This window comes from Corticium candelabrum, chromosome 10 (assembly GCF_963422355.1).
Source record: "Corticium candelabrum chromosome 10, ooCorCand1.1, whole genome shotgun sequence".
NCBI lineage: Eukaryota > Metazoa > Porifera > Homoscleromorpha > Homosclerophorida > Plakinidae > Corticium > Corticium candelabrum.
The window spans coordinates 4,071,891-4,090,735 of NC_085094.1; the positions used below are offsets into that span (position 1 = coordinate 4,071,891).

The window sequence follows — 18,845 nt, forward strand, 5'->3', positions numbered from 1 at the left end:
CAATTTTGCTAGTATTTATGTCGTACGCTTTATTGACACAACAAGCACACTTTAACTTTATTTGATATTTAATTACCATTCCTTTTGCATGTTAGAGCCTCATTCAATGTCATCATACTGTGAGTGAGAAACTGGGTATCCCTGTTGAAGACCTCGAAGTCAGTATGGGAATGTCTGCCGACTATGACCATGCAGTCAGTACAGTATATGAGTTATGCAGGTCTTGTGTTTAAATAATTTATATTTGCTTGTGTCAGATCGATGCGGGAAGCACAAATGTTCGTATTGGCAGCACCATATTTGGAGCTCGATGATAGCGATTGCTCAAGGCCTGCTGCTAATTATTGCTAGTCTGAAGCTCTGTAGTATACTAGTAACACTTGATGCGGTAGTGTGTTTGTTAATTAATTAAAATAATGTTGCCAGCGTGTGTCATTATAGGCAGTTGACAATAAATGTGAGAAATTGTATATTGATATCTGTCGACCTTGCCCAACCCTTGTGTCAGAACCAATTAAGACTAGATGTTTCGGCAAGATTATAATTGTTTAGAGGCCTGACGAGAAACAGGTGATAGCTATGACAAAGATTGACCTCTCACTATCTTTTCTATCAGAAATGATTACCAGCTATGATCATGATTACTGAGAGCCTTGTCAGCGTATGCCGTTGATATTACACATTTTTGATTTAATAATTAATTACAATGGCTACGTAAATTGCTAATTCTTGGGCTGATGAAAGTTTGGATGCATTGAAATCAGCTCAGCAGATTTTATTGCTACCTGTATTGCAAGCAGTAACATTATGTTATGTACAGAATGGCATGAGGCAACAACAAGAGCCAGATATTAATCTGATTTCACAAATGGACAACAAAGTTTTACTCACAGTCTGCAGCAGTTGTCTTGCAATATTTTGCTTGTTATCTAGTGTTCACATCCTAGTGTATTTTTGGTCATTGGTTTCTTACAGAGGCATGTCTTCCTTCTATGCACTGGCAAAGCCAGGGTCGAAATTTTGGAGGGTGTATATCTTCAAAGCATATACAAGCACAGGAGAATGACATATATTTTGATGAAGCACGTTTATGGGTGCCCTTACAGTACGTGTCACCACTTCTTTATGACAAACGATTATTTATGTATCTAGGCGTTTTGGCTCGCTTTCTGGCTAGGCAACAAGAAAGTAACTTACTATAGAGACATGCAGTAGTTAGATATCTTTGTGACTTGTGAACATGTTGGATACACCGTTGACGTGGCAAGCATATAGCCATCCGATGTGTATAGTTTGGCATGAGAGACTACGGTACCTATGTTTTCTGGCAAGGTTTTTTTTGAAATTTTTAGCTAAGAACGCGTGCGCAAATGGTGCTGATAGGATGGGCAAGCTTGTGCATCAGGGGCAGTGAAACCGGGGCAGGAGGGGCAGTTGCCCCTCCAATATCGGGATTGGGGAAATCACCCCCCTCCACTAGTGGACACTGATCGAAGAAAATACTTTGGAAGTTTGTTGCTTGCAAGTAGAAATACTATTGGTTGGTGTTGCAACTGACTCGCTTGGTAAACACATTGTCGTGATCACGTGTGTCCATGCTGCTCTGGCTACTTCTGTCACAGATTAATCAATGACAAACCAACCATATTCAGTTAAATTAAAATGGCGGCAGTCCAATACAAAGTTTTTGCCCCCTCAATCTAAAAAGGGTTCTGACGCCCCTGTGCATGTAGGCAAACAGTTTTGCACAAGAATTTGAATGCAGAATAAAATAAAATTTTGAATAAATAGAATACAATGGAGCAATTGATATTAATATTTTGGGCGTGGTTTATTAGAGTGTACCGTATTTTTCGAACAGGAAGAAGCATAGATAGTGAGTGCAGTAGTGTGTTAATTAACAAGACGAGAAGGAATGGCGTTCATCGAAATGCTCAGTGTTTACTGGTTGATGGCAGTTCTACTGGTGTACGTACGGAACTAGACATTACGCCGTCACTCTAGATACGCAATTGCCTTGTGATCTGTCTAGGCAATGTTCGTGCCAAAGAGGTCAAACATACCGGGATGACGGAACCGTATGCTTTCCACTCTCTTCGTATCTCCACCATGTAAGTAGCTACGCAAACGTAGTTAATTAAATTATTTTTGTCGACGATGAACGTTGGTGGTAATCGACGAATCCTTGTATAGACGACCAATCCAACCACGAAGGCACTCAAGGTACGTATACTTTCAACGGTTTTGAAACTGTAGCGAATCCAAGATCTAAAATTAAATTTTGAAGCTGCATGACAGCCTCGCGCAGCCAGACTCTCCCGCCGCGTCATAGTGGGGTCTACAAGAGGCGCGTTCTCACTGTCAATTGTTGTTAGGTTTCTTTCATTTTTTATTGTGTTTGGAAGGTTTTTCTAGCATATAGAACACGTTTTTATCTATTAGGTGGTGGGAAAGCAATTTATTCCGAATGAAACTTTCTCTGTGTAGTTGTAGACAGCAAGGTATCTTTATGTCTTTAGTCTTCTTTCCGATTGTGCTGCATGTACAGCAGGGGCGACGGAGCGTCTCCCAAGTTGGGGGCGGGGCATAAATGGACACCCTCGGAGTACATGAAGTATTGAGGGTACAGTACATACACCGTTTGCTTACAAAGTAAAAGTTGTAAATTGGGGGCAGTTGCTCCAGCTCTTCCGCCATTGCGCATGCTCGGTCATACAGCTTCGCCGCCTTGTACCTATGCAGGTCGTTGCTTTTGAGATACATCCCATCCGTATGATCTATCTAGCTATACCTTCTAGACAGAAGGTTTAGTTGGGAACAACGTGACAACCGTTTCAAAAGCGGTAAGACAACGATGTGGTATGTGATACTAAAACTTGTTGCACTGACATGCCTAGCCGTAATTCATTGGATCTATTACACTAGCTGTACAGTGAGGCGTTCAAATTGAACAAAGTGCTAGAATGCACAATAATGGTTGGATTGCTACTCTGGACGCTCTCGATGAAATGAATAGACGGAAGCAATTGTAGGCGTAGAAGCGCTAGGGTACAGTAACACCAGCCGTCACGTGACGACCGACCGACTGGACGACTCGCTACGCCTATTGCGCATGCGCTTATTGTCGCAAGAGCGGATGCCTCCAATTATCTAAGTGTTGCAAATGGTAAGTGTTGCTAAAACAACACAACACAAGCTGTTTAGCTAATTAGACAAGTTGTGTTTAACTAGTGACGTCCACGTGACCTTCAGCTCATGACGTATTTGTAATCTTACTACGTTTGATAAGCTAGCATCTGAGGGTTAGCACTCTAGTGCTTCTTCATTCTGGCTGAGTATCTGGGTGGTTGATGCCAGATCAACTTATCGAACAGTGAATACCATGGGCGTCATGCTCTCTAGAGCGTGTTTCAAATTTTGACAGAAATGTCTAATTGTTTCTATACATTGACTTGTGGTCAGTGCAGTGCGCACGTTTCGATGCATCGTGCTAGAAGAACCTTCATGACTGCCTTCTGCCCGGTGAAGCTGCATGCCAAACGGGCAGCGCATGTTCCATTCTTTGTGAAATATACTGTGGTTCTAATGTTTTAATTTAATTTCTTTTGTAAAGGGCTCGCCAGGCAAGATGGGGCCGCAAGTAAGATTATCCACTTCATCTAGGAAAGATTTCTGAATTTTTTATTGTAATACTACTAAATCACTGGATAGGGTGAGAAAGGCGAGAAAGGAGACCACGGTGATCGGGGTCTCGCGGTATATCACATACTTACTTCCTTACACCATTGTTTCATTTTTTAAATGTAGGGAATTTCTAGGGAGCCAAAGGAGATCCCGGTGCTGCAAGCAAATCTTCATGTCAGTATACATGCCTGCCAAGCTTGTGTTAGTGTACACTGTCTAGCATAGGTCACGTGCACAGGTCTCATGGGCAGTTTCCGCACAGGAGGCAATGGGTACGAGTCGTCATGGTGTCAAGGAGACCAGAGTGTCTGTTGGCCTGTTGTCAAGCGTATTACGTTTTCTCGTGCCTTTACTACAGTGCCCAACGTGCAGGTGATGCTTGGCGACGTCGAGGCGAGCAACGGAGCTTATATTCGAGTCTACACGCGTGCTGAAAGTGTGACGAAAACGGGATTTCAAGCGAAGGCTTGGACCATCAACAATTCCCTTCTATTTTACGTTCGACTGGTGTGGATTGCCTGCGGTGAATGATTGCAATCATTGCAAAGATTGAATTAATTAATTAAAAGGTTTGCCGTCTCGACTGTCTAGCATTGCTGCTGTTTTTGGTTGTACAATGTTGGTCCCTCTGTGCGCATGCGCTCGTAGTCTGTCACTACGTACGTCATTTTGCTTTTAGATTATGTGGTTTGTCAGGTTGCCTATACACAGAGCATCACATTGCAAACGCGATATGTTGCAGACTGTCGAATTCTCTCTCATCAGTCTGACGGAGCCGTTTCACCTCTAGGCTGTCGTCTAGACTAGGATTGAAATACTAGAACAAATTGAACTCAGTCGCTGACCTTTATAACTGCCATGCAATTTTTGAGTTCCGTACCCCATTCCAACCATCAATATCTAGAAACCTGCATGACGTTACCTAGTCACTAGCTGCATGAAACAGCTGCGCCGAATTAGAAGACTTGAACTACAAACATTTGCTACTAAATAATGATAATAATTCTATTTCCTGATGAACTGTGCACGTGACCATTTTACCTCATGCATGCATGCATAGTGCACTTCACGCGCTTTTATTCTCCACTCGATATATCGATCGACTCTTGCCTATATATATATATATATATATATATATATATATATATATATATATATATATATATATATGTTCGCTACACAATACTTCAATCCATTCGGTGACTTTTCCCCTCTAATCGACGCAGAGACCTCAAGAAACCCAGCCACCAAACCAGTACATGTATGTATAGAAAATGTAGAAATCCCAATAGCAAGCGATGGCACGTCCATGCAGAGTTCCCTCAGCAAAGCCGGTCGCCATTTCCGAGCAGCAGAAAAAACGTAAAGAATTCAACAAACGCTGTCGTGTAGCTCACAAATACGTCGACTCCGATTGCACAGACAGACGATAGATGGCAACCTGTTCGATGAAATAGCTCGGCGACCATATACAGGAAGACAAGAATCCATGCAGTAACTAATATTTTTGATTAGGCCGCCTTCGTCACAAGTCTTCCAAAGATATGCCGTTGGTAGACTACGACATCCCCATCAGCAGCGTACCAGGCCTAAACTTTTGGAGAGTCTAGTATTAATTAATAGGTAATATAATATTAATGTATACGGAGCAAGTTGTAGATGCGGGACTCCATGTGCGCTTCCTTCTAGGCCATATTTCTCGCTTGGTTGCTCAACAGCATGGAAGGTCTGCGTCTTTACTCCGCCACTCGTTCTCGTGCTGCCGCCCGGTTTCCAACTACTTTCGTCTTCTCAACCTTCAGCTTCCTGTAGCTAAAGTATAGCGACGCAAGTTACTTCTTCCCTTTAACGGATCTAACGCTTTGGATGTTTCCTCGTTCATTGCTAAAAGTATTCGTGTTTCCGGAACAAAGCATGCATAGCTTATAGTTACAACCCCGCGCGAGGCTTATTTCTTGCAGCCAGATACTACAGTACTACCCCACCTTATGGGTGGTGGCAATCTATATCCGTGATACACGGACGCACGCACGCACGCAAAAGCGTCTCCGTGACACCCCGCGGCCGACTGTAGTGGGCTCCGGTAATTGAACAAACTCCGGCGCATCTCATTTCAGGCCGACGGAGTCTCGTTTCTGGCCGTCGGAGGCAGTCCAGGCGAAATCCGACTGGACCGTGAACTCGACCGGGCCGCTGCGTTTCGCGACGATCCGAGACCAGCCTCGTGTCGAACGGCGCGTTACAGACATCCATCCAGACATCCAGACAGACGGAATCTAGAGTATAGCATATGTATACGGTAGATACGGTTCGACATGCAGGACGACTACTAAGCACAACCAATTTGGGTTTATGAGCGTTACATACTTGATCTACTTCATGATTAATTAATTAAGCGGTTCTTCGTTAATTAATAATGTATACGGTATTCGTATTTGTATTTGTATTTATATATAACTGTTTTTGATCAGATGGAGTATAACTTCTACATTTTCTCTTGGACTTATCTAAGGATCAAACAAAGGATCAATCATGAAACAACACCCATTTGCTCATGAAATTTTGCTCCTGTGTGCGACGTAGATTGCAAACAATTTCGACTAGACCGGACAATGGCCAATCGAATTACACCGTTTTGGTGGTAAACTCTTTCATAAACGCGTTTGGCCTATCTGATTGGCTCTTCGTCCATTGTGTCTGGTTGCCATGGACAAGCAATCGCAAATACTGCTCCATGATTGGCCCGAACTGTGCAAAACGTTGATGACGGTCGGTGGATCAAATCTGCTTGAAAGAAACACAGTTTATAGTTAATTAGCATTGATTTCGGTTTCTCTAGTCACCAAAAGAAGAGTTCGGGTAATTCTAAAGCGTTTTCTCAAGTTTCACAGCCCTACCTAACGTACAAAAAGAGATATCCGTGGAGAACAAAATTGGCGCATGGGCCTCCGAGGCTAGCTACTGTTTTGTAGGTTTAGACAATTAGTGACCAAAACGAAAATAAGATATAGCACACGATGTACAAACATTTCATTTCGTTGATTTTGAAAAGTTTTAGTTTTCATTTACTATTTTTTCTAGGCATACAAAAAGACGACCACGCCTACATACAGGGTACGGTAGTACCCTGTGATATCTATTTCTTTACACTCGATATCGATCGTCTCTTGCGTATGTTGTCCACAATAGTCGCTATAAAGTACACAAACGAGAAACTACCAGTCAAAACGGCAAAGGCAATACAAACATCCAAGAATCCGAATAGAGCGGCCAGTGGGCCACCACCGGCTGATCCTGTCGCCTCACCAGACGCCTGAGCAACCAGAGCAACCACATAAACAGCACTATTCGTTTCCTCACATATGTCATATCCCATTTGCTTTGTTTGTTCAAGATACACGACGTAGCTTGCTGGTAGAGCTATTCCTGATCCGGTTCCTAGCAACGCTTGAGCTGCAATTTGTATTGCCAGTTTGTCTCCGTATCCCATAAGCAGGAATCCTCCGGTACCGGTCACGAGACCGACGACGACCAACCAACGAGCTTCAATCCATTCGGTCACTTTTCCTGTAATCGGCGAGATGATGACGTAACAACCTGACGAGACCAGAAGTACTAAACCAATTCCGCCCGGTTTCAATCCGAGATGCGACTCTGCAAACGGCGCGAGAGCACCTTGGGGAAAACCAAGAAAAAGAAGTGTTAGATACCCACTAATCGCTGTCAGAACAACCCAAAAATTCAAAATATTCAGTACTGAATTGGGGTAATTCGCGCTGTTGCCTGTCGCTGTATTCTCGTTCAAGTTATCATTATCCACTGAACGAACGAACATTGCTGCTGTTATAAACTCGATAGCTTGAATAGCGGCAAGCGCAAAGAAAGGTAAGCTAAACCCTCCATAGTCTCGCAGCAATCCTCCAAACGGAGCGCCAATGGCCATGCCAGCCCCCCACGTCAACTCAAGAAACCCGGCCACCAAACCAGTGCGACTAGGAAACGTAGAAATGCCAATAGCAAACGATGCCAAGTCCAGAGTTCCCATAGCAAAGCCAGTCGTCATCCTAAGCAGCAGAGAAAACGTAAAGAATTCAACAAACTCCGTCATGCGACTCACAAATCCAAACATAAGCGTTGACCCAGACAGCATAAACAGCGCCCAACAGACGATAAACTTGCTGCTTCTATGATGAATGGCAACCTGCCCGGTGAAAATGCCACCGACGACGAGAAACGGAGACGCGCATCCAGTCAATATGCCGTTATAGAGACTGCCTTCGTCACGTGGCTTCCAACGATACGTCTCGTGCGCGTAAAATGCCGTTGGTAGACTATAAGACATCCCCATGGCCAAACGGACGAAGCATATGATGGCTAGTAGTAGGAGTCGACGTTTGGAGGTCACTTGGCTGGTGGTGGAAGCTTCGGCGGAGGCTAAGAGAGTAGTACGTTCCTCAACTTTCTGAATATTTCCGTCGTCGTTCATTTTTGATATCTAACTAGATACTCAACGATATTTCTACGATAGACAAAAAAAACGTATATCTAGATGTGTGATAGCTGCTAGATGAATTATTAAATAGATATAGATATTTTAACACTAACACTACTAAACGCGACAGTATATAAAGCACCCCAAAAAAACAAATACAAACCACGTCGGATGTCGTGGAAATCGTTGGTATTCATCAGCAAAGGCATCCATGCGGACACTAAATAAAACGTACTAAGACAATGACCAGATTGCTGACATCTCGTCATGTTCAGCGTCAAAATTTGCCCAAGTGATGAAACTAGACTAAAATATGAGAGGAGAGAGAGAGGGAGAGAGAGAGAGAGATTTATAGATAGATAGATAGACAGATACTGTATATATGCATGCTACATGCATAGCTAAAAAACAGGAAACCAACACTAACGCTATAGTGTCTCTACGTCTGTTATGCATCCCTAAACACTAGCATGCAGGTCACTTGACAGCTGGAAAAGTTGAGAAGGCACACTTACCCCCGTTCCTACGCCTACGAACATCGTCTCTCTTCTTAATTAAAAAAGGAGACCTTCCACAATTTCGCACATTGGCATTTACTAAAACTCTTAGCTGTGAGCAATAAAAATTATATTCTGGGCACGTTTTCAATTTCTGGTAAGTACTGTAGTGAGAGGGGTGCGCCATCAAGGTGTACATACGTCTTAGAAAGTTTTTTTGCGTGAGATGAGCGGCCCCTCTTAGCATGCAAACAAAAAAGTCAAGTACAATCAACAACGTGTCAGTCTCCAATACACTTGGTCCTGCATCTTAGATGTACACTTTTTGCCAACAACCTGTTTTATGATACCTTTCCAGACTTTCTTGTCTTCATTACTCTTTAGCCTTCTTGACGGAACTGCATGCATGAGATGCATATGTGTCAACTCATCATAGAAATATACTGGTTGATTGATATCTGGCTAGTGCTGGTAACTCTGACGCAATTATGGGGCGGGCAGCTCAATTTTTCCAGTAAATATCATTAATTCTCCCCATGTAAGTACGCGCAGTATAACAGAAACTCAGCAGCATACTCGTAAGTTAGACTAATTCAGAAGAGTCATTTTATCTATTAAATGTTATTAAATTAAACTTATTAATTTTGTATTCTAGCAGGGTAATGCCCTGCCCGCCAACCTTATCAACTCTAATTAAATTTCCAATTAATTATGGTACTAGCATCATCTATTAAATATATGATTTCACTTTTGGTTTCTAACGTGTTAAGCAGCATGTGGTACTAATAATTTAGACACAGTATCAATTAAAGAGTGTGACATGGCCATTGAGGTCACCGTACATTGACAACACATTGACTATATGTATTGCAATCTCGTTGGTTACGTCTGAAAAGTCTGTCACAGTCATTTCCTGGGCCATGACATCCAATATGCTATGCTACATGACAGGCCTAGTTCCCTCAACCTGTTCACGCGCTATACAAGTCTGGGACGCCGAGGCGACAAAACATGTTGAAGTGGCCCAGAAACGAATTCTTGACTGCAAATTACACTGGAAACAGCAGACTTAAAACAGTCGTAACAAATCTGCTGCTACACCTAGAAACGCTCACCGTCACGTGGAGAAACTATGCTACAGTTGCCACCTCCCCGGATTCGGTCGGCATTTGAGAGGCTTTTCTTGTGTACTTTTGCTTCTCTAGTTAGCAAACACTGTCTACCAGTAGGTATATCGGTAGTGGAGCTGCGAAGGCTATCGGATCAGAGTTTGCAGTCAGTCTAGCAAGAGACGCGTGTCTAGGTACGTCAGACCGCCAGAGTAGGGTATCTAGTGAATAACGTCTACACAGTTAGATAATTAGGGCACTAGTCTACACGAGTATGTACCTTTCCTCCACGTTCTCGTTTAGTCTTGAGAACGTAACACAGCAAAGAGACGATTGGTGACACCGAATCGTGACTGCGCACTCTGTCTCCCGCAGACGGATGTACACGCGCACAATCAAGCCGACGTAGCGAGGCTTCTAATCCGGTCGCACAACAGAAAGGGGCGTAGTCTATATAGTGAGCTCTCGGTATGACCACGTTTCACTAGAAGACCTACTTCAAAAAATCGTTTCCGTGTCCGGTTACAGATCAATAAGTCTAGGAACGATTCGTGCAAGCGACCAAACGGCAAAAAAAGCCTCCTAAAGTTCCCTCGCCCCATCCTTTTGTATTGTAGCTAGGGGGTTGTCTGTACTTGACAACCAAGAAACACCTTTGTTAGCTGAATGCCACCTACAGTCAACTCTATTCACATGTCCCGTACTATGATCAATCCTTTACTACACTTTACTGCATCGATCTAACCCTGTTGATCGTCAATGCTTGCAGATATCAATTTCTATGTCAGTAAATACCACACCACTGTACATTTCAACTGTCTCGATCACGATCGCGAGACGACGACTACCTCTAACAGCCTAGCTAGTACGTAATCAAGACTACTAGAAAGTTTGAATGTTTACTACCATAACAGGGTTTCAACAAATACGTATTGTCTAGCTAGGACGCAGCGTTTCAGTAGGCGGTCAGAAAACTCCGTTGAACGTGCTAGTATATACTGTACTCACCAACGCGAGGCGCCTACGGATATCATACAACTAGTTAATTAATTAATTTTTTAGATTCTCCAATTTGCTGGAAAGCTGACCGGCGTAGCGTGATTTCAATTTTGGAGAGGCTGGATCCGTCAAGCCCTTTGCCACTGGCAAAGTCACGTGACTCTTACAAAGCCTCGTACTTACACGCTGCACGAAATTAGCTTAGAATCTACAAACCTAGATACTCTCGCAATAATTTATTACCTTGATATAACATCTACCACTAATACAAACTGCTAGACGTGTATCAGGCTATGTGTATCGTAGACTCGTACCCAGTCCTCTCCTCGCGCGTGCTTCACGTGTTTTAGCAGGTTTAGTACTGCAACCAATTTTGCAGTACTAATTTAACTAATTTAGTCAAGTACAATTTCTGCACGTGATGGGAGGAGAGTGGGTGCAGTCTGGAGTGTACCGAGGCTACAACCAATAGCGAGATATTTGATATTAACAAATTTAGGACAACAATGGAGGACGATGACAACAGTTCAGCAGGTCAGCCGCTCCTCTTAGTTTTCTTTCAATATTGCGGGATAGTATTATATTTTAATTCAGATCTTGCCTCCATAATGGGATTCGAGGGTTTCGGTAAGTGCCTCCTGAGACTCTGTTGTAGTACACGCATGTGCTATACTGTACCTCATGTGTATGCTTGAAGGTAAAAAGGGTCCACGAAAGTTTGACGTGGAGGCTATGTTTGAGAAAACTCGTAGAACGGCAAGAGAGCTGATGGCGTCGAATGTTGGTTCACATCAAAGTGCGGATACCGGTCAGTACCTGGTCTCGTTAGATAGGCTGTTGTGGTCGTAAGCACTGTGGATAAGCGTGGCATCATCTGTTTGTCTAGTTTGCTGTGAGTGTAATTGTACCTGACTGGTTGCAAACATTACTGGCTGGGTGACTGACTGTCTTTTTCTAATTTGTGTGTGTGTGTGTGTGTGTGTGTGTGTGTGTGTGTGTGTGTGTGTGTGTGTGTGTGTGTGTGTGTGTGTGTGTGCGTGTGCGTGCGTGCGCCTGCCTGCCTGTCTGTCTGTCTGTTTCTGTGTGTGCATGCATGTGTCTGTGTGTTTGTCTGTCTGTCTGTCTGTTTGTCTGTCTCTGTCTGTTTGTCTGTAAGTGCACATATATGTGCGCGCGCATCCATGTGTGTTGTCATGGTCTTGTCAGTGGTCACTTATTTGGCTAATTTAGTAATGAACTATCTCAATCTAAACCTCTCTTAATAGGCAGTAATATTGAATCCAAAGATTCTCCATCTCAGGTTATCTTTCTTGCTAGTAAAATGATTGTTATTGTATCTAATGTGAAACAACACGGCTAGATGAACGAAGATGAAGAACAAGAACGGTCACAAGATGAAATCATGGCATCAAGACTAAATAGTATTGATTCCATAAACAACGAAGATGTCATCGGCAGTGACGACAATGTCAACAGTGAAGATGACATGGGAGAAGACCTAGATAGTGTAAGAATTAGCACTAAATACATTACTGTGTTGTATCTTACTTGCATGCTTGTCTGTCTATTACTTTACAATACGGTTTGTTGTAAGTAATATACCAATACACGTTTTGGTATATTACTCACTGTTCTCGCCAGTATCGTCGTTTCGATGGTTGGGACAAGGAAGGAACGTTTTGGGAGGGGAAAACAGTAATTATTGACGGTTGAGAACAAAATTGGATGGCCTTACCACACATAGTGTGGGATGTCTTCCTACAAGATCCATTGTGGATCTACATTTAGAACATTTACCTTTATTGGCCTTGATGGTCCAGACATTACTACAGAGCAATCTCATGACATCTAACATCTTTGGGCGTGGTGTGGTCTCTTTGTGTTATGGTTATAAAAACGTAGTGATCAAAGCAATCTCTCATAAAGCACGCTTGCAGTTACAAATTCTCAGAGCTTTGTATGGATTTTATACACGATTACGCTAGACTACTGCAAACGTAGCGTCTTAGTTGTGGTCAAGAAAGGATAAATGGTCAGAAGGTGTAGCTATACCTTAGTATCCCTATACTATTCATTAAATACTGTTCATTAAATACTGTCAATTAAATACTATTCATTAAATACTATTCATTAAATACTATTCATGTAATTAAGTTTGACGGCACAGTAGCCAACCTATATATGTACAATTTACTCTTTTAAAGCTCAGCTCACAATCCCAGTTTTAATAAAGTTAAGTCAACTTGTTATTGTAATAATCTAGTGTATTATTTGTCTGTCTGTGTTCAACAAGGTTATGTTCACAATGAGGTTTATTCGACAAGTTCTAAGTGGGAATTACATGTATATTGCATAGTCCAACGATCATGCTGTAACTAAATTAATTAATATACATGCATCAGACTCTACCTAATACAATTACGAGAAAGATAAAGTAAAATTATGATGTTATCACCAAATATGTCAACATTTTAAAATTGATGACGTCATTGTTTGACGTAATTATATTTGATGATGTCATATTGATGGTTGGCAAAATTCTGACTAGAACACTGTTACTAACTGGGAACTAACATGTGTAGTGTAGCAAACAGTGATTAATTGTTTGTCACTAACACAGTGATGGATACTTGCGGATGACCTATATTATAGATTTGAATGAGATAAACATCGTGACTAATAATTTGTATTGCATTGATATCACATTCATTATTTGTGATATTGTATTTCGACGTCTCAAATCGCGACTTCAAAATTTACAACACAATTTTACTTCCTAGGGTTATGGCTATGCTACATGATCTGCAATATGTAATTGATGTATTTTGACATTTTATATTTTATCTTATATCAACTGCGTACACCCTAACTACCCAACAACCTTGCCCCAACCCTAACTACTGTGCAATTACAGGAAAATTCCACACATAAAAGTCTAAGTTCAGTCTACTATATAAAGGTTTGGCATTATATTGCCATAGTTTCACAGACAACTGCTCCATTAAGTTATGTAATCGTTGGCAAATAACTCTTAATTTTGATTAGTCAATGTTTGGAATTTAGAAGACACTTTGCTGCTCATAATTAAGTAAATATAAATAAATAAATAAATAAATAAATAAGGAAATAAATAAACAATAAATAAATAAATAAATAAATAAGAAGCTTTATGTGGGGTATAGACTTTGAGTGCAATGAAGTGGCTTGATTGGGTGAAATTGCTAATGCTATTGCAGGACAATGCAGATCAACAGTTTCCCATCACTCACGAGGTGACTCTAGAACACGGGTCAAGAGTTGTAAGCTGTCTGCATTCCAGATTGCTACACGTTACCGTAGCTTCATCTTTGTTCTCACTCTATCAGGTGTCTGCTTTAGCACTCGATCCTGCAGGAGCTCGACTTGTTACCGGCAGTTATGACTTTGAGGTTTCAGAGTAAATTACTAGAGTATAGTGATTTATCTACATATGAATGCTGGTTTATGTTGTAGGTGCGATTTTGGGATTTTGCTGCTATGGATGCTGGAATGAGGTCATTCAGAACGATTATGCCTCATGAAGGGTATTATACATAACTTGATATTGCATGCTTGACTTACATGTGTGTTATGTTTGTACTTGACTAGGCATAGTAGTTTGTGTGTTGTTTACTGATTTTTTGGATTAGACATCAAGTTCGATCTCTTCAGTACAGCATTACTGGTGATATGATCTTGGTAGCGACTGGAAATGCAAAGGCTAAGGTGTTTGATCGTGATGGGTTTGAGCTACTAGAGTGTATAAAAGGTGATCAGTATCTATCCGATATGGCAATGACGAAGGTATTAGGAGTTTGTGATTTTGCTGTTTAATGGGTTTGTGAATTTGTTGTTAGTGTTGCATTTGTTGTTGCTGTTGCTGTTAATGTTGTTGTTGTTGTCTTCTTGTGTGTGTGTGTGTGTGTGTGTGTGTGTGTGTGTTTGTGTGCGTGTGTATGTGTGTGTGTGTGTTTGTGTGTGTGTGTGTGTGCATGTGTGTGTGTGCGTGCATGCATGCGTGTGTGTGTGTGTGTGTGTGTGTGTGTGTGTGTGTGTGTGTGTGAATGGTATGCAAACAAGTGTACGTATGTATGCAGGTGTGGATTTGTATTCAGTAGAAAGATGTGACTGTCTGTGTCTGACATGATAGTCTCGATAATAGTCATTATTTTGATGTGCTGGGTTGGTTCTGTTAATTAAGTACTCAGTAAGTCTAGATTATACGTGTGACACAATCTGAATGGGTGTAGGGTCATGTGGCCATGTTGTATGGTGCTGTGTGGCATCCTAAAGTCAGGGAGAAATTTCTAACTTGCTCAGAAGACGGGTAAGTTGTTATGGATGTAATGTCGCTTTCACACATTTTAATTGCTTGTTTACTGTAGGACTCTCAGAATCTGGTCAGTCGATGATTCCACCAGACAGAAGCAAGTGATTAAGGCCAGGACAAAGCAAGGTCGCCGTATTCCAGTCAATACCTGCTGCTATACAAGAGACGGACAGTACTTTGCAGGAGCTTGTCAGGTTGATGAAACTTGCTGTCTCGTTGCATCACAAATCTTGTTATAGCGTGTCTTCTGAGATAGGATGGAAGTATTCACATTTGGAAGGACAATGGGCCTTATGTAAGTATGACGAGTCAGGAGTCTGACTACATAACTAACCACAGTGTTGGCCTGATGGGTCATTGACTGTACATAACTTGTGGAAACAAATTTTAGTTGCCTCCTGTGGCAAGATGATATCTGTTTTCACAAGTACTAGGCCACACCTTATATTTTTTATAGTTTTATTAATTTCTATACGCACTATAAGGCTGTAGTCAAGGTTGTGTCTTGCTAATATTGTTAATGTTCCTTATGGAAAATGACAGGATATAATTTAAGTGTAGTCATTTGACAACATTACATTAAATTATATTACATTAAATTATATTACATTAAATGATAATACATTAAATTATATTACATTAATTTATATTACATTAAATTATAATACATTAAATTATATCACATTAATTTATATTACATTAAATTACATACTTTAAATCTGTAATTATCCTTTCAATGATTCCATGTGCTGCTTTGCATACTCATTGCTTTACGACTTGATACACAGAGCCAAGACATGACCATTTTGCAACATGCCATTGCAACTGTTTGTCAAGTTTCACACAGCATTTTATCATCTATATCGTTGGTCATCTTCTTGCTATGAGTAGATCGTTTGCATGATGGAGTTTTTAGACATTGTAACTTGATTACTTACAGATTACGAAGACACCAAAATTGAAAATTTATATTTTGGGATTTATGTATTACAATAAACAATATTTGTTGGCTTGCACAATGGGTTTGCTATATGTATTCAATAGTGTACTTGCTCTAGAGTTTATTCTTTGTTTTGCAGATTAGACCAAGCATGTCGCAACCTGCTGCACATAGCAATGGCAGTGAGACGACATGTCTGATGTTCACCCATGATTGTCAGACACTTGTATCACGTGGAGGGGATGACACAATGAAGCTGTGGGATATTAGAAAATTTAAGACGCCGTTGAACGTAGCACAAGACCTACTTAACATATATCCCACGTTTGGTTTATAAATAATTATAGTGTTATTGCTGTTTTTTATTTTTATTGATTTTTAGGACTAGTTGCTCGTTTAGTCCAGATGAGAAAATGATTATTACAGGAACATCTGCGAAGAAAGGAGAGGTAGTATGAGGTTTATTTTGTGGTAGAAATTTAGTTGACATTTCTATTTGAATGTTGAATAGTACCTGTGTGTGTGTGTGTGTGTGTGTGTGTGTGTGTGTGTGTGTGTGTGTGTGTGTGTGTGTGTGTGTGTGGTGTGTGTGTGTGTGTGTGTGTGTGTGTGTGTGTGTGTGTGCTTGCGTACATGTGTTGGGTGTTGTGCATGCATTTGTAAAAGTTTTAACATTATAAATTAATGGTAGTAAAGAGTCATTAATAACAACTAGTCTAATTTTATTGTCATAATTTTTTAGTTTTATTAAATCTGCCAACATGTTTTGGTTGTTTACTTTCTGTTTGTTTGTGTAGGGTGGCAGTGCACTTGCTTTCTTTGAACGTGACACATTTGACAAAGTCATGGAAATTGGTGTCGACGACGCAGTAAGGCAGTCTTTATTTCAAAATTAATTAATTCAAGTAGCGACATGTCATTTGTGACAGAGTGCTATTTGCTCACTCTGGCATCCAAGGATCAATCAGATTATCTTGTCGTGCAGTAATGGAAAAGTGAAGGTGATGTACAATCCAAAGTACAGTGCAAGGTTTTGATACTTTATCATTGTTTCGGTAACCGAATTGGTGACGGTTGTAATTTTGTACAGAGGTGCAAAGTTGAGTTTGGCCAATGTTCGGCGGTCGAGTCCTCTAGATGTCGTCCATGTAAATAAGGATATTATCACACGTACGTTCACATTGCACTGGTTTCATAAAATGTCGATGTGACCAACAGTTGTGTTTTAAGACCTTTTCACACTACACGGACTCCAAAGCACCTTGAATGCACATTGGCTGTCAAACCGCATTTGCTCAAACCACATACAGAGGTGGTTTGAAGTGGATTTAATGCACATCGGAGGTTGCATGTGGCACAAGCCTACCCACGCAGCTCTTCATGTTGGTAGGCAGCTGTAAATCTATGTTCCCTTTCTATCTTGTGCTTATGGCATAGATGGACATACTGTAACCAAAGATGAGAACTATATCTTTGCAGAGAGACTGACAGTCATGCTGACTGCAGATTCTAATGCATGTTACACGGGTAGGCATGTTTACGACGTCTACGTGGATTGCGTTTTCTTAGTGTGATTTAGGTCAATGCGCATTGAATGCGCATGCAATTCACATTTCCAAGTGGATTGAATGCAGTTTGATGTGCTTCAAGTGTGAAAAGGGCTTTACAATTGAATAGCTTACTGTATACAATGTGTTTGCTAGTCATAGAGTGTAAATGCAGTGTATTGTATTGTAATGCCAAAACTAGTCATATAATAGATACTGCAGATGCTGTCTAATTTAATGTAATAGTGAGTTGGGTAGTCGATTCTCATTTATACTTAATGGATTAGCATTCCACGTGTGATGAATGAGCAAATGGTTGACATTTTTTCAATGTCTCAATTGTGTTTCAGCATACTCACTGCCGCTGTATCGTATACCTCGTGCATTACCGACCAAACGAAAACTGGAGATTGACAGAAGTGATCCAGTGAAATCGAGAAAACCAGATCCCCCGCTAGAACGAGGTGGGACATTTGTGTTGATGTAACGAGGTATGTTATGTTTACGAGTGTTTGTGATTAACAGGCAAGCAGGGTCGCACCAGTGGTGGTGGTAAGAGTCTTGCAGCATACATGGTGAAACAAATGGCAGTGAAACGACGAATCGACAAGGAGGATCCTCGTGAGGCTCTTCTGAAACATGCAGAGGTGTGTGTGTGTGTGTGTGTGTGTGTGTGTGTGTGTGTGTGTGTGTGTGTGTGTGTGTGTGTGTGTGTGTGTGTGTGTATTGTTAATTAATTACAATCTGTGGTAATAATGACTGCTGTTCATAGGCAGCTGCAGCTGATCCGTTCTGGTTTGGTCCAGCATATGCAAAGTATGGATTTACTGACCAATTTTGATATGTTCAAGTTGCATTTCTATGTGGTTGTTTAGAACTCAACCTCATATTCTCTATCGTGATCCTGAAGCAGAAGACTTTGATCCCACAAAATCTAAGGCTCGTTTGTTGAAGGATTCCGAAGCGAGGGGACACGATCCTCTCAAGCCAATGTGAATGTGATTGACTGTGCTTCTTGCTCAACTGTCACATGGTGGTTCATGAAGGCTTTTATTAGCTTACTGTATCCACAGTTATTTGTACATGTAGTTACTGGTGATGATGATTTCGAGAGCTAGGTATTAGGTGTAGATATACTAACGTCAAATAAACATAATTGTTTGATGATACCATGCAATGAATTTCTCTCTAAATAAATCTGTTCTTTATTTATCGGCATACTGTCTGTG

The 18,845-nt window shown here is 41.1% G+C and overlaps 4 protein-coding genes across 5 annotated transcripts in view; 3 read left to right on the forward strand and 1 right to left on the reverse strand.

Moving 5' to 3' along the window:
* Positions 1 to 460, forward strand: part of LOC134185718 (pyridoxal phosphate homeostasis protein-like) — a 3,645-nt gene extending 3,185 nt beyond the window's left edge. The window contains exons 7-8 of the mRNA XM_062653583.1: positions 96 to 194; positions 258 to 460. Coding sequence (XP_062509567.1) covers positions 96 to 194; positions 258 to 314 — 156 coding nt within the window. The 3' untranslated portion in view covers positions 315 to 460. The remainder of the gene's footprint in view (positions 1 to 95; positions 195 to 257) is intronic.
* Positions 461 to 1,826: 1,366 nt separating this feature from the next.
* On the forward strand, positions 1,827 to 4,390 carry LOC134185681 (uncharacterized). The gene is made up of 7 exons (XM_062653532.1): positions 1,827 to 1,968; positions 2,033 to 2,111; positions 2,194 to 2,223; positions 3,614 to 3,640; positions 3,712 to 3,756; positions 3,819 to 3,858; positions 3,923 to 4,390. Exons 1-7 carry the CDS (start codon positions 1,916 to 1,918, stop codon positions 4,213 to 4,215), a joined length of 567 nt encoding a protein of 188 aa, XP_062509516.1. The 5' UTR covers positions 1,827 to 1,915; the 3' UTR covers positions 4,216 to 4,390.
* A 2,334-nt stretch (positions 4,391 to 6,724) lies between these two features.
* On the reverse strand, positions 6,725 to 10,155 carry LOC134185858 (MFS-type transporter SLC18B1-like). 2 transcript variants are annotated; one of them, XM_062653741.1, is made up of 2 exons: positions 10,063 to 10,155; positions 6,725 to 8,203 (listed from the first exon to the last, which is right to left on the reverse strand). In XM_062653741.1, the coding sequence occupies exon 2, from the start codon at positions 8,168 to 8,170 to the stop codon at positions 6,821 to 6,823; it is 1,350 nt and encodes a 449-aa protein (XP_062509725.1). In that variant the 5' UTR covers positions 8,171 to 8,203; positions 10,063 to 10,155; the 3' UTR covers positions 6,725 to 6,820. The 2 variants fall into 2 exon arrangements, with proteins under 2 accessions (XP_062509725.1, XP_062509726.1); XM_062653742.1 differs by lacking the exon at positions 10,063 to 10,155 and adding an exon at positions 9,789 to 9,871.
* Positions 10,156 to 11,275: 1,120 nt separating this feature from the next.
* On the forward strand, positions 11,276 to 18,834 carry LOC134185533 (WD repeat-containing protein 70-like). The gene is made up of 21 exons (XM_062653341.1): positions 11,276 to 11,315; positions 11,376 to 11,408; positions 11,479 to 11,589; positions 12,047 to 12,081; positions 12,142 to 12,288; positions 14,018 to 14,080; positions 14,147 to 14,209; positions 14,274 to 14,344; positions 14,450 to 14,603; positions 15,050 to 15,126; positions 15,185 to 15,323; positions 15,386 to 15,424; positions 16,209 to 16,393; positions 16,452 to 16,518; positions 16,867 to 16,938; positions 16,999 to 17,099; positions 17,160 to 17,239; positions 17,967 to 18,080; positions 18,142 to 18,263; positions 18,389 to 18,432; positions 18,492 to 18,834. Exons 1-21 carry the CDS (start codon positions 11,288 to 11,290, stop codon positions 18,610 to 18,612), a joined length of 1,866 nt encoding a protein of 621 aa, XP_062509325.1. The 5' UTR covers positions 11,276 to 11,287; the 3' UTR covers positions 18,613 to 18,834.
* Positions 18,835 to 18,845: the final 11 nt, after the last annotated feature.

Coding starts and splice junctions, on each gene's coding strand:
- LOC134185681 (XM_062653532.1), top strand. CDS start 1,916: ATGGCGTTCATCGAAATGCTCAGTGTTTACTGGTTGATGGCAGTTCTA. Junction 2,112..2,193: donor TCTCTTCGTATCTCCACCAT/GTAAGTAGCTAC, acceptor ATCCTTGTATAG/ACGACCAATCCAACCACGAA. Junction 2,224..3,613: donor CAACCACGAAGGCACTCAAG/GTACGTATACTT, acceptor TCTTTTGTAAAG/GGCTCGCCAGGCAAGATGGG.
- LOC134185858 (XM_062653741.1), bottom strand. CDS start 8,170: ATGAACGACGACGGAAATATTCAGAAAGTTGAGGAACGTACTACTCTC.
- LOC134185533 (XM_062653341.1), top strand. CDS start 11,288: ATGGAGGACGATGACAACAGTTCAGCAG. Junction 15,425..16,208: donor GGAAGGACAATGGGCCTTAT/GTAAGTATGACG, acceptor TTTGTTTTGCAG/ATTAGACCAAGCATGTCGCA. Junction 17,100..17,159: donor AATCCAAAGTACAGTGCAAG/GTTTTGATACTT, acceptor AATTTTGTACAG/AGGTGCAAAGTTGAGTTTGG.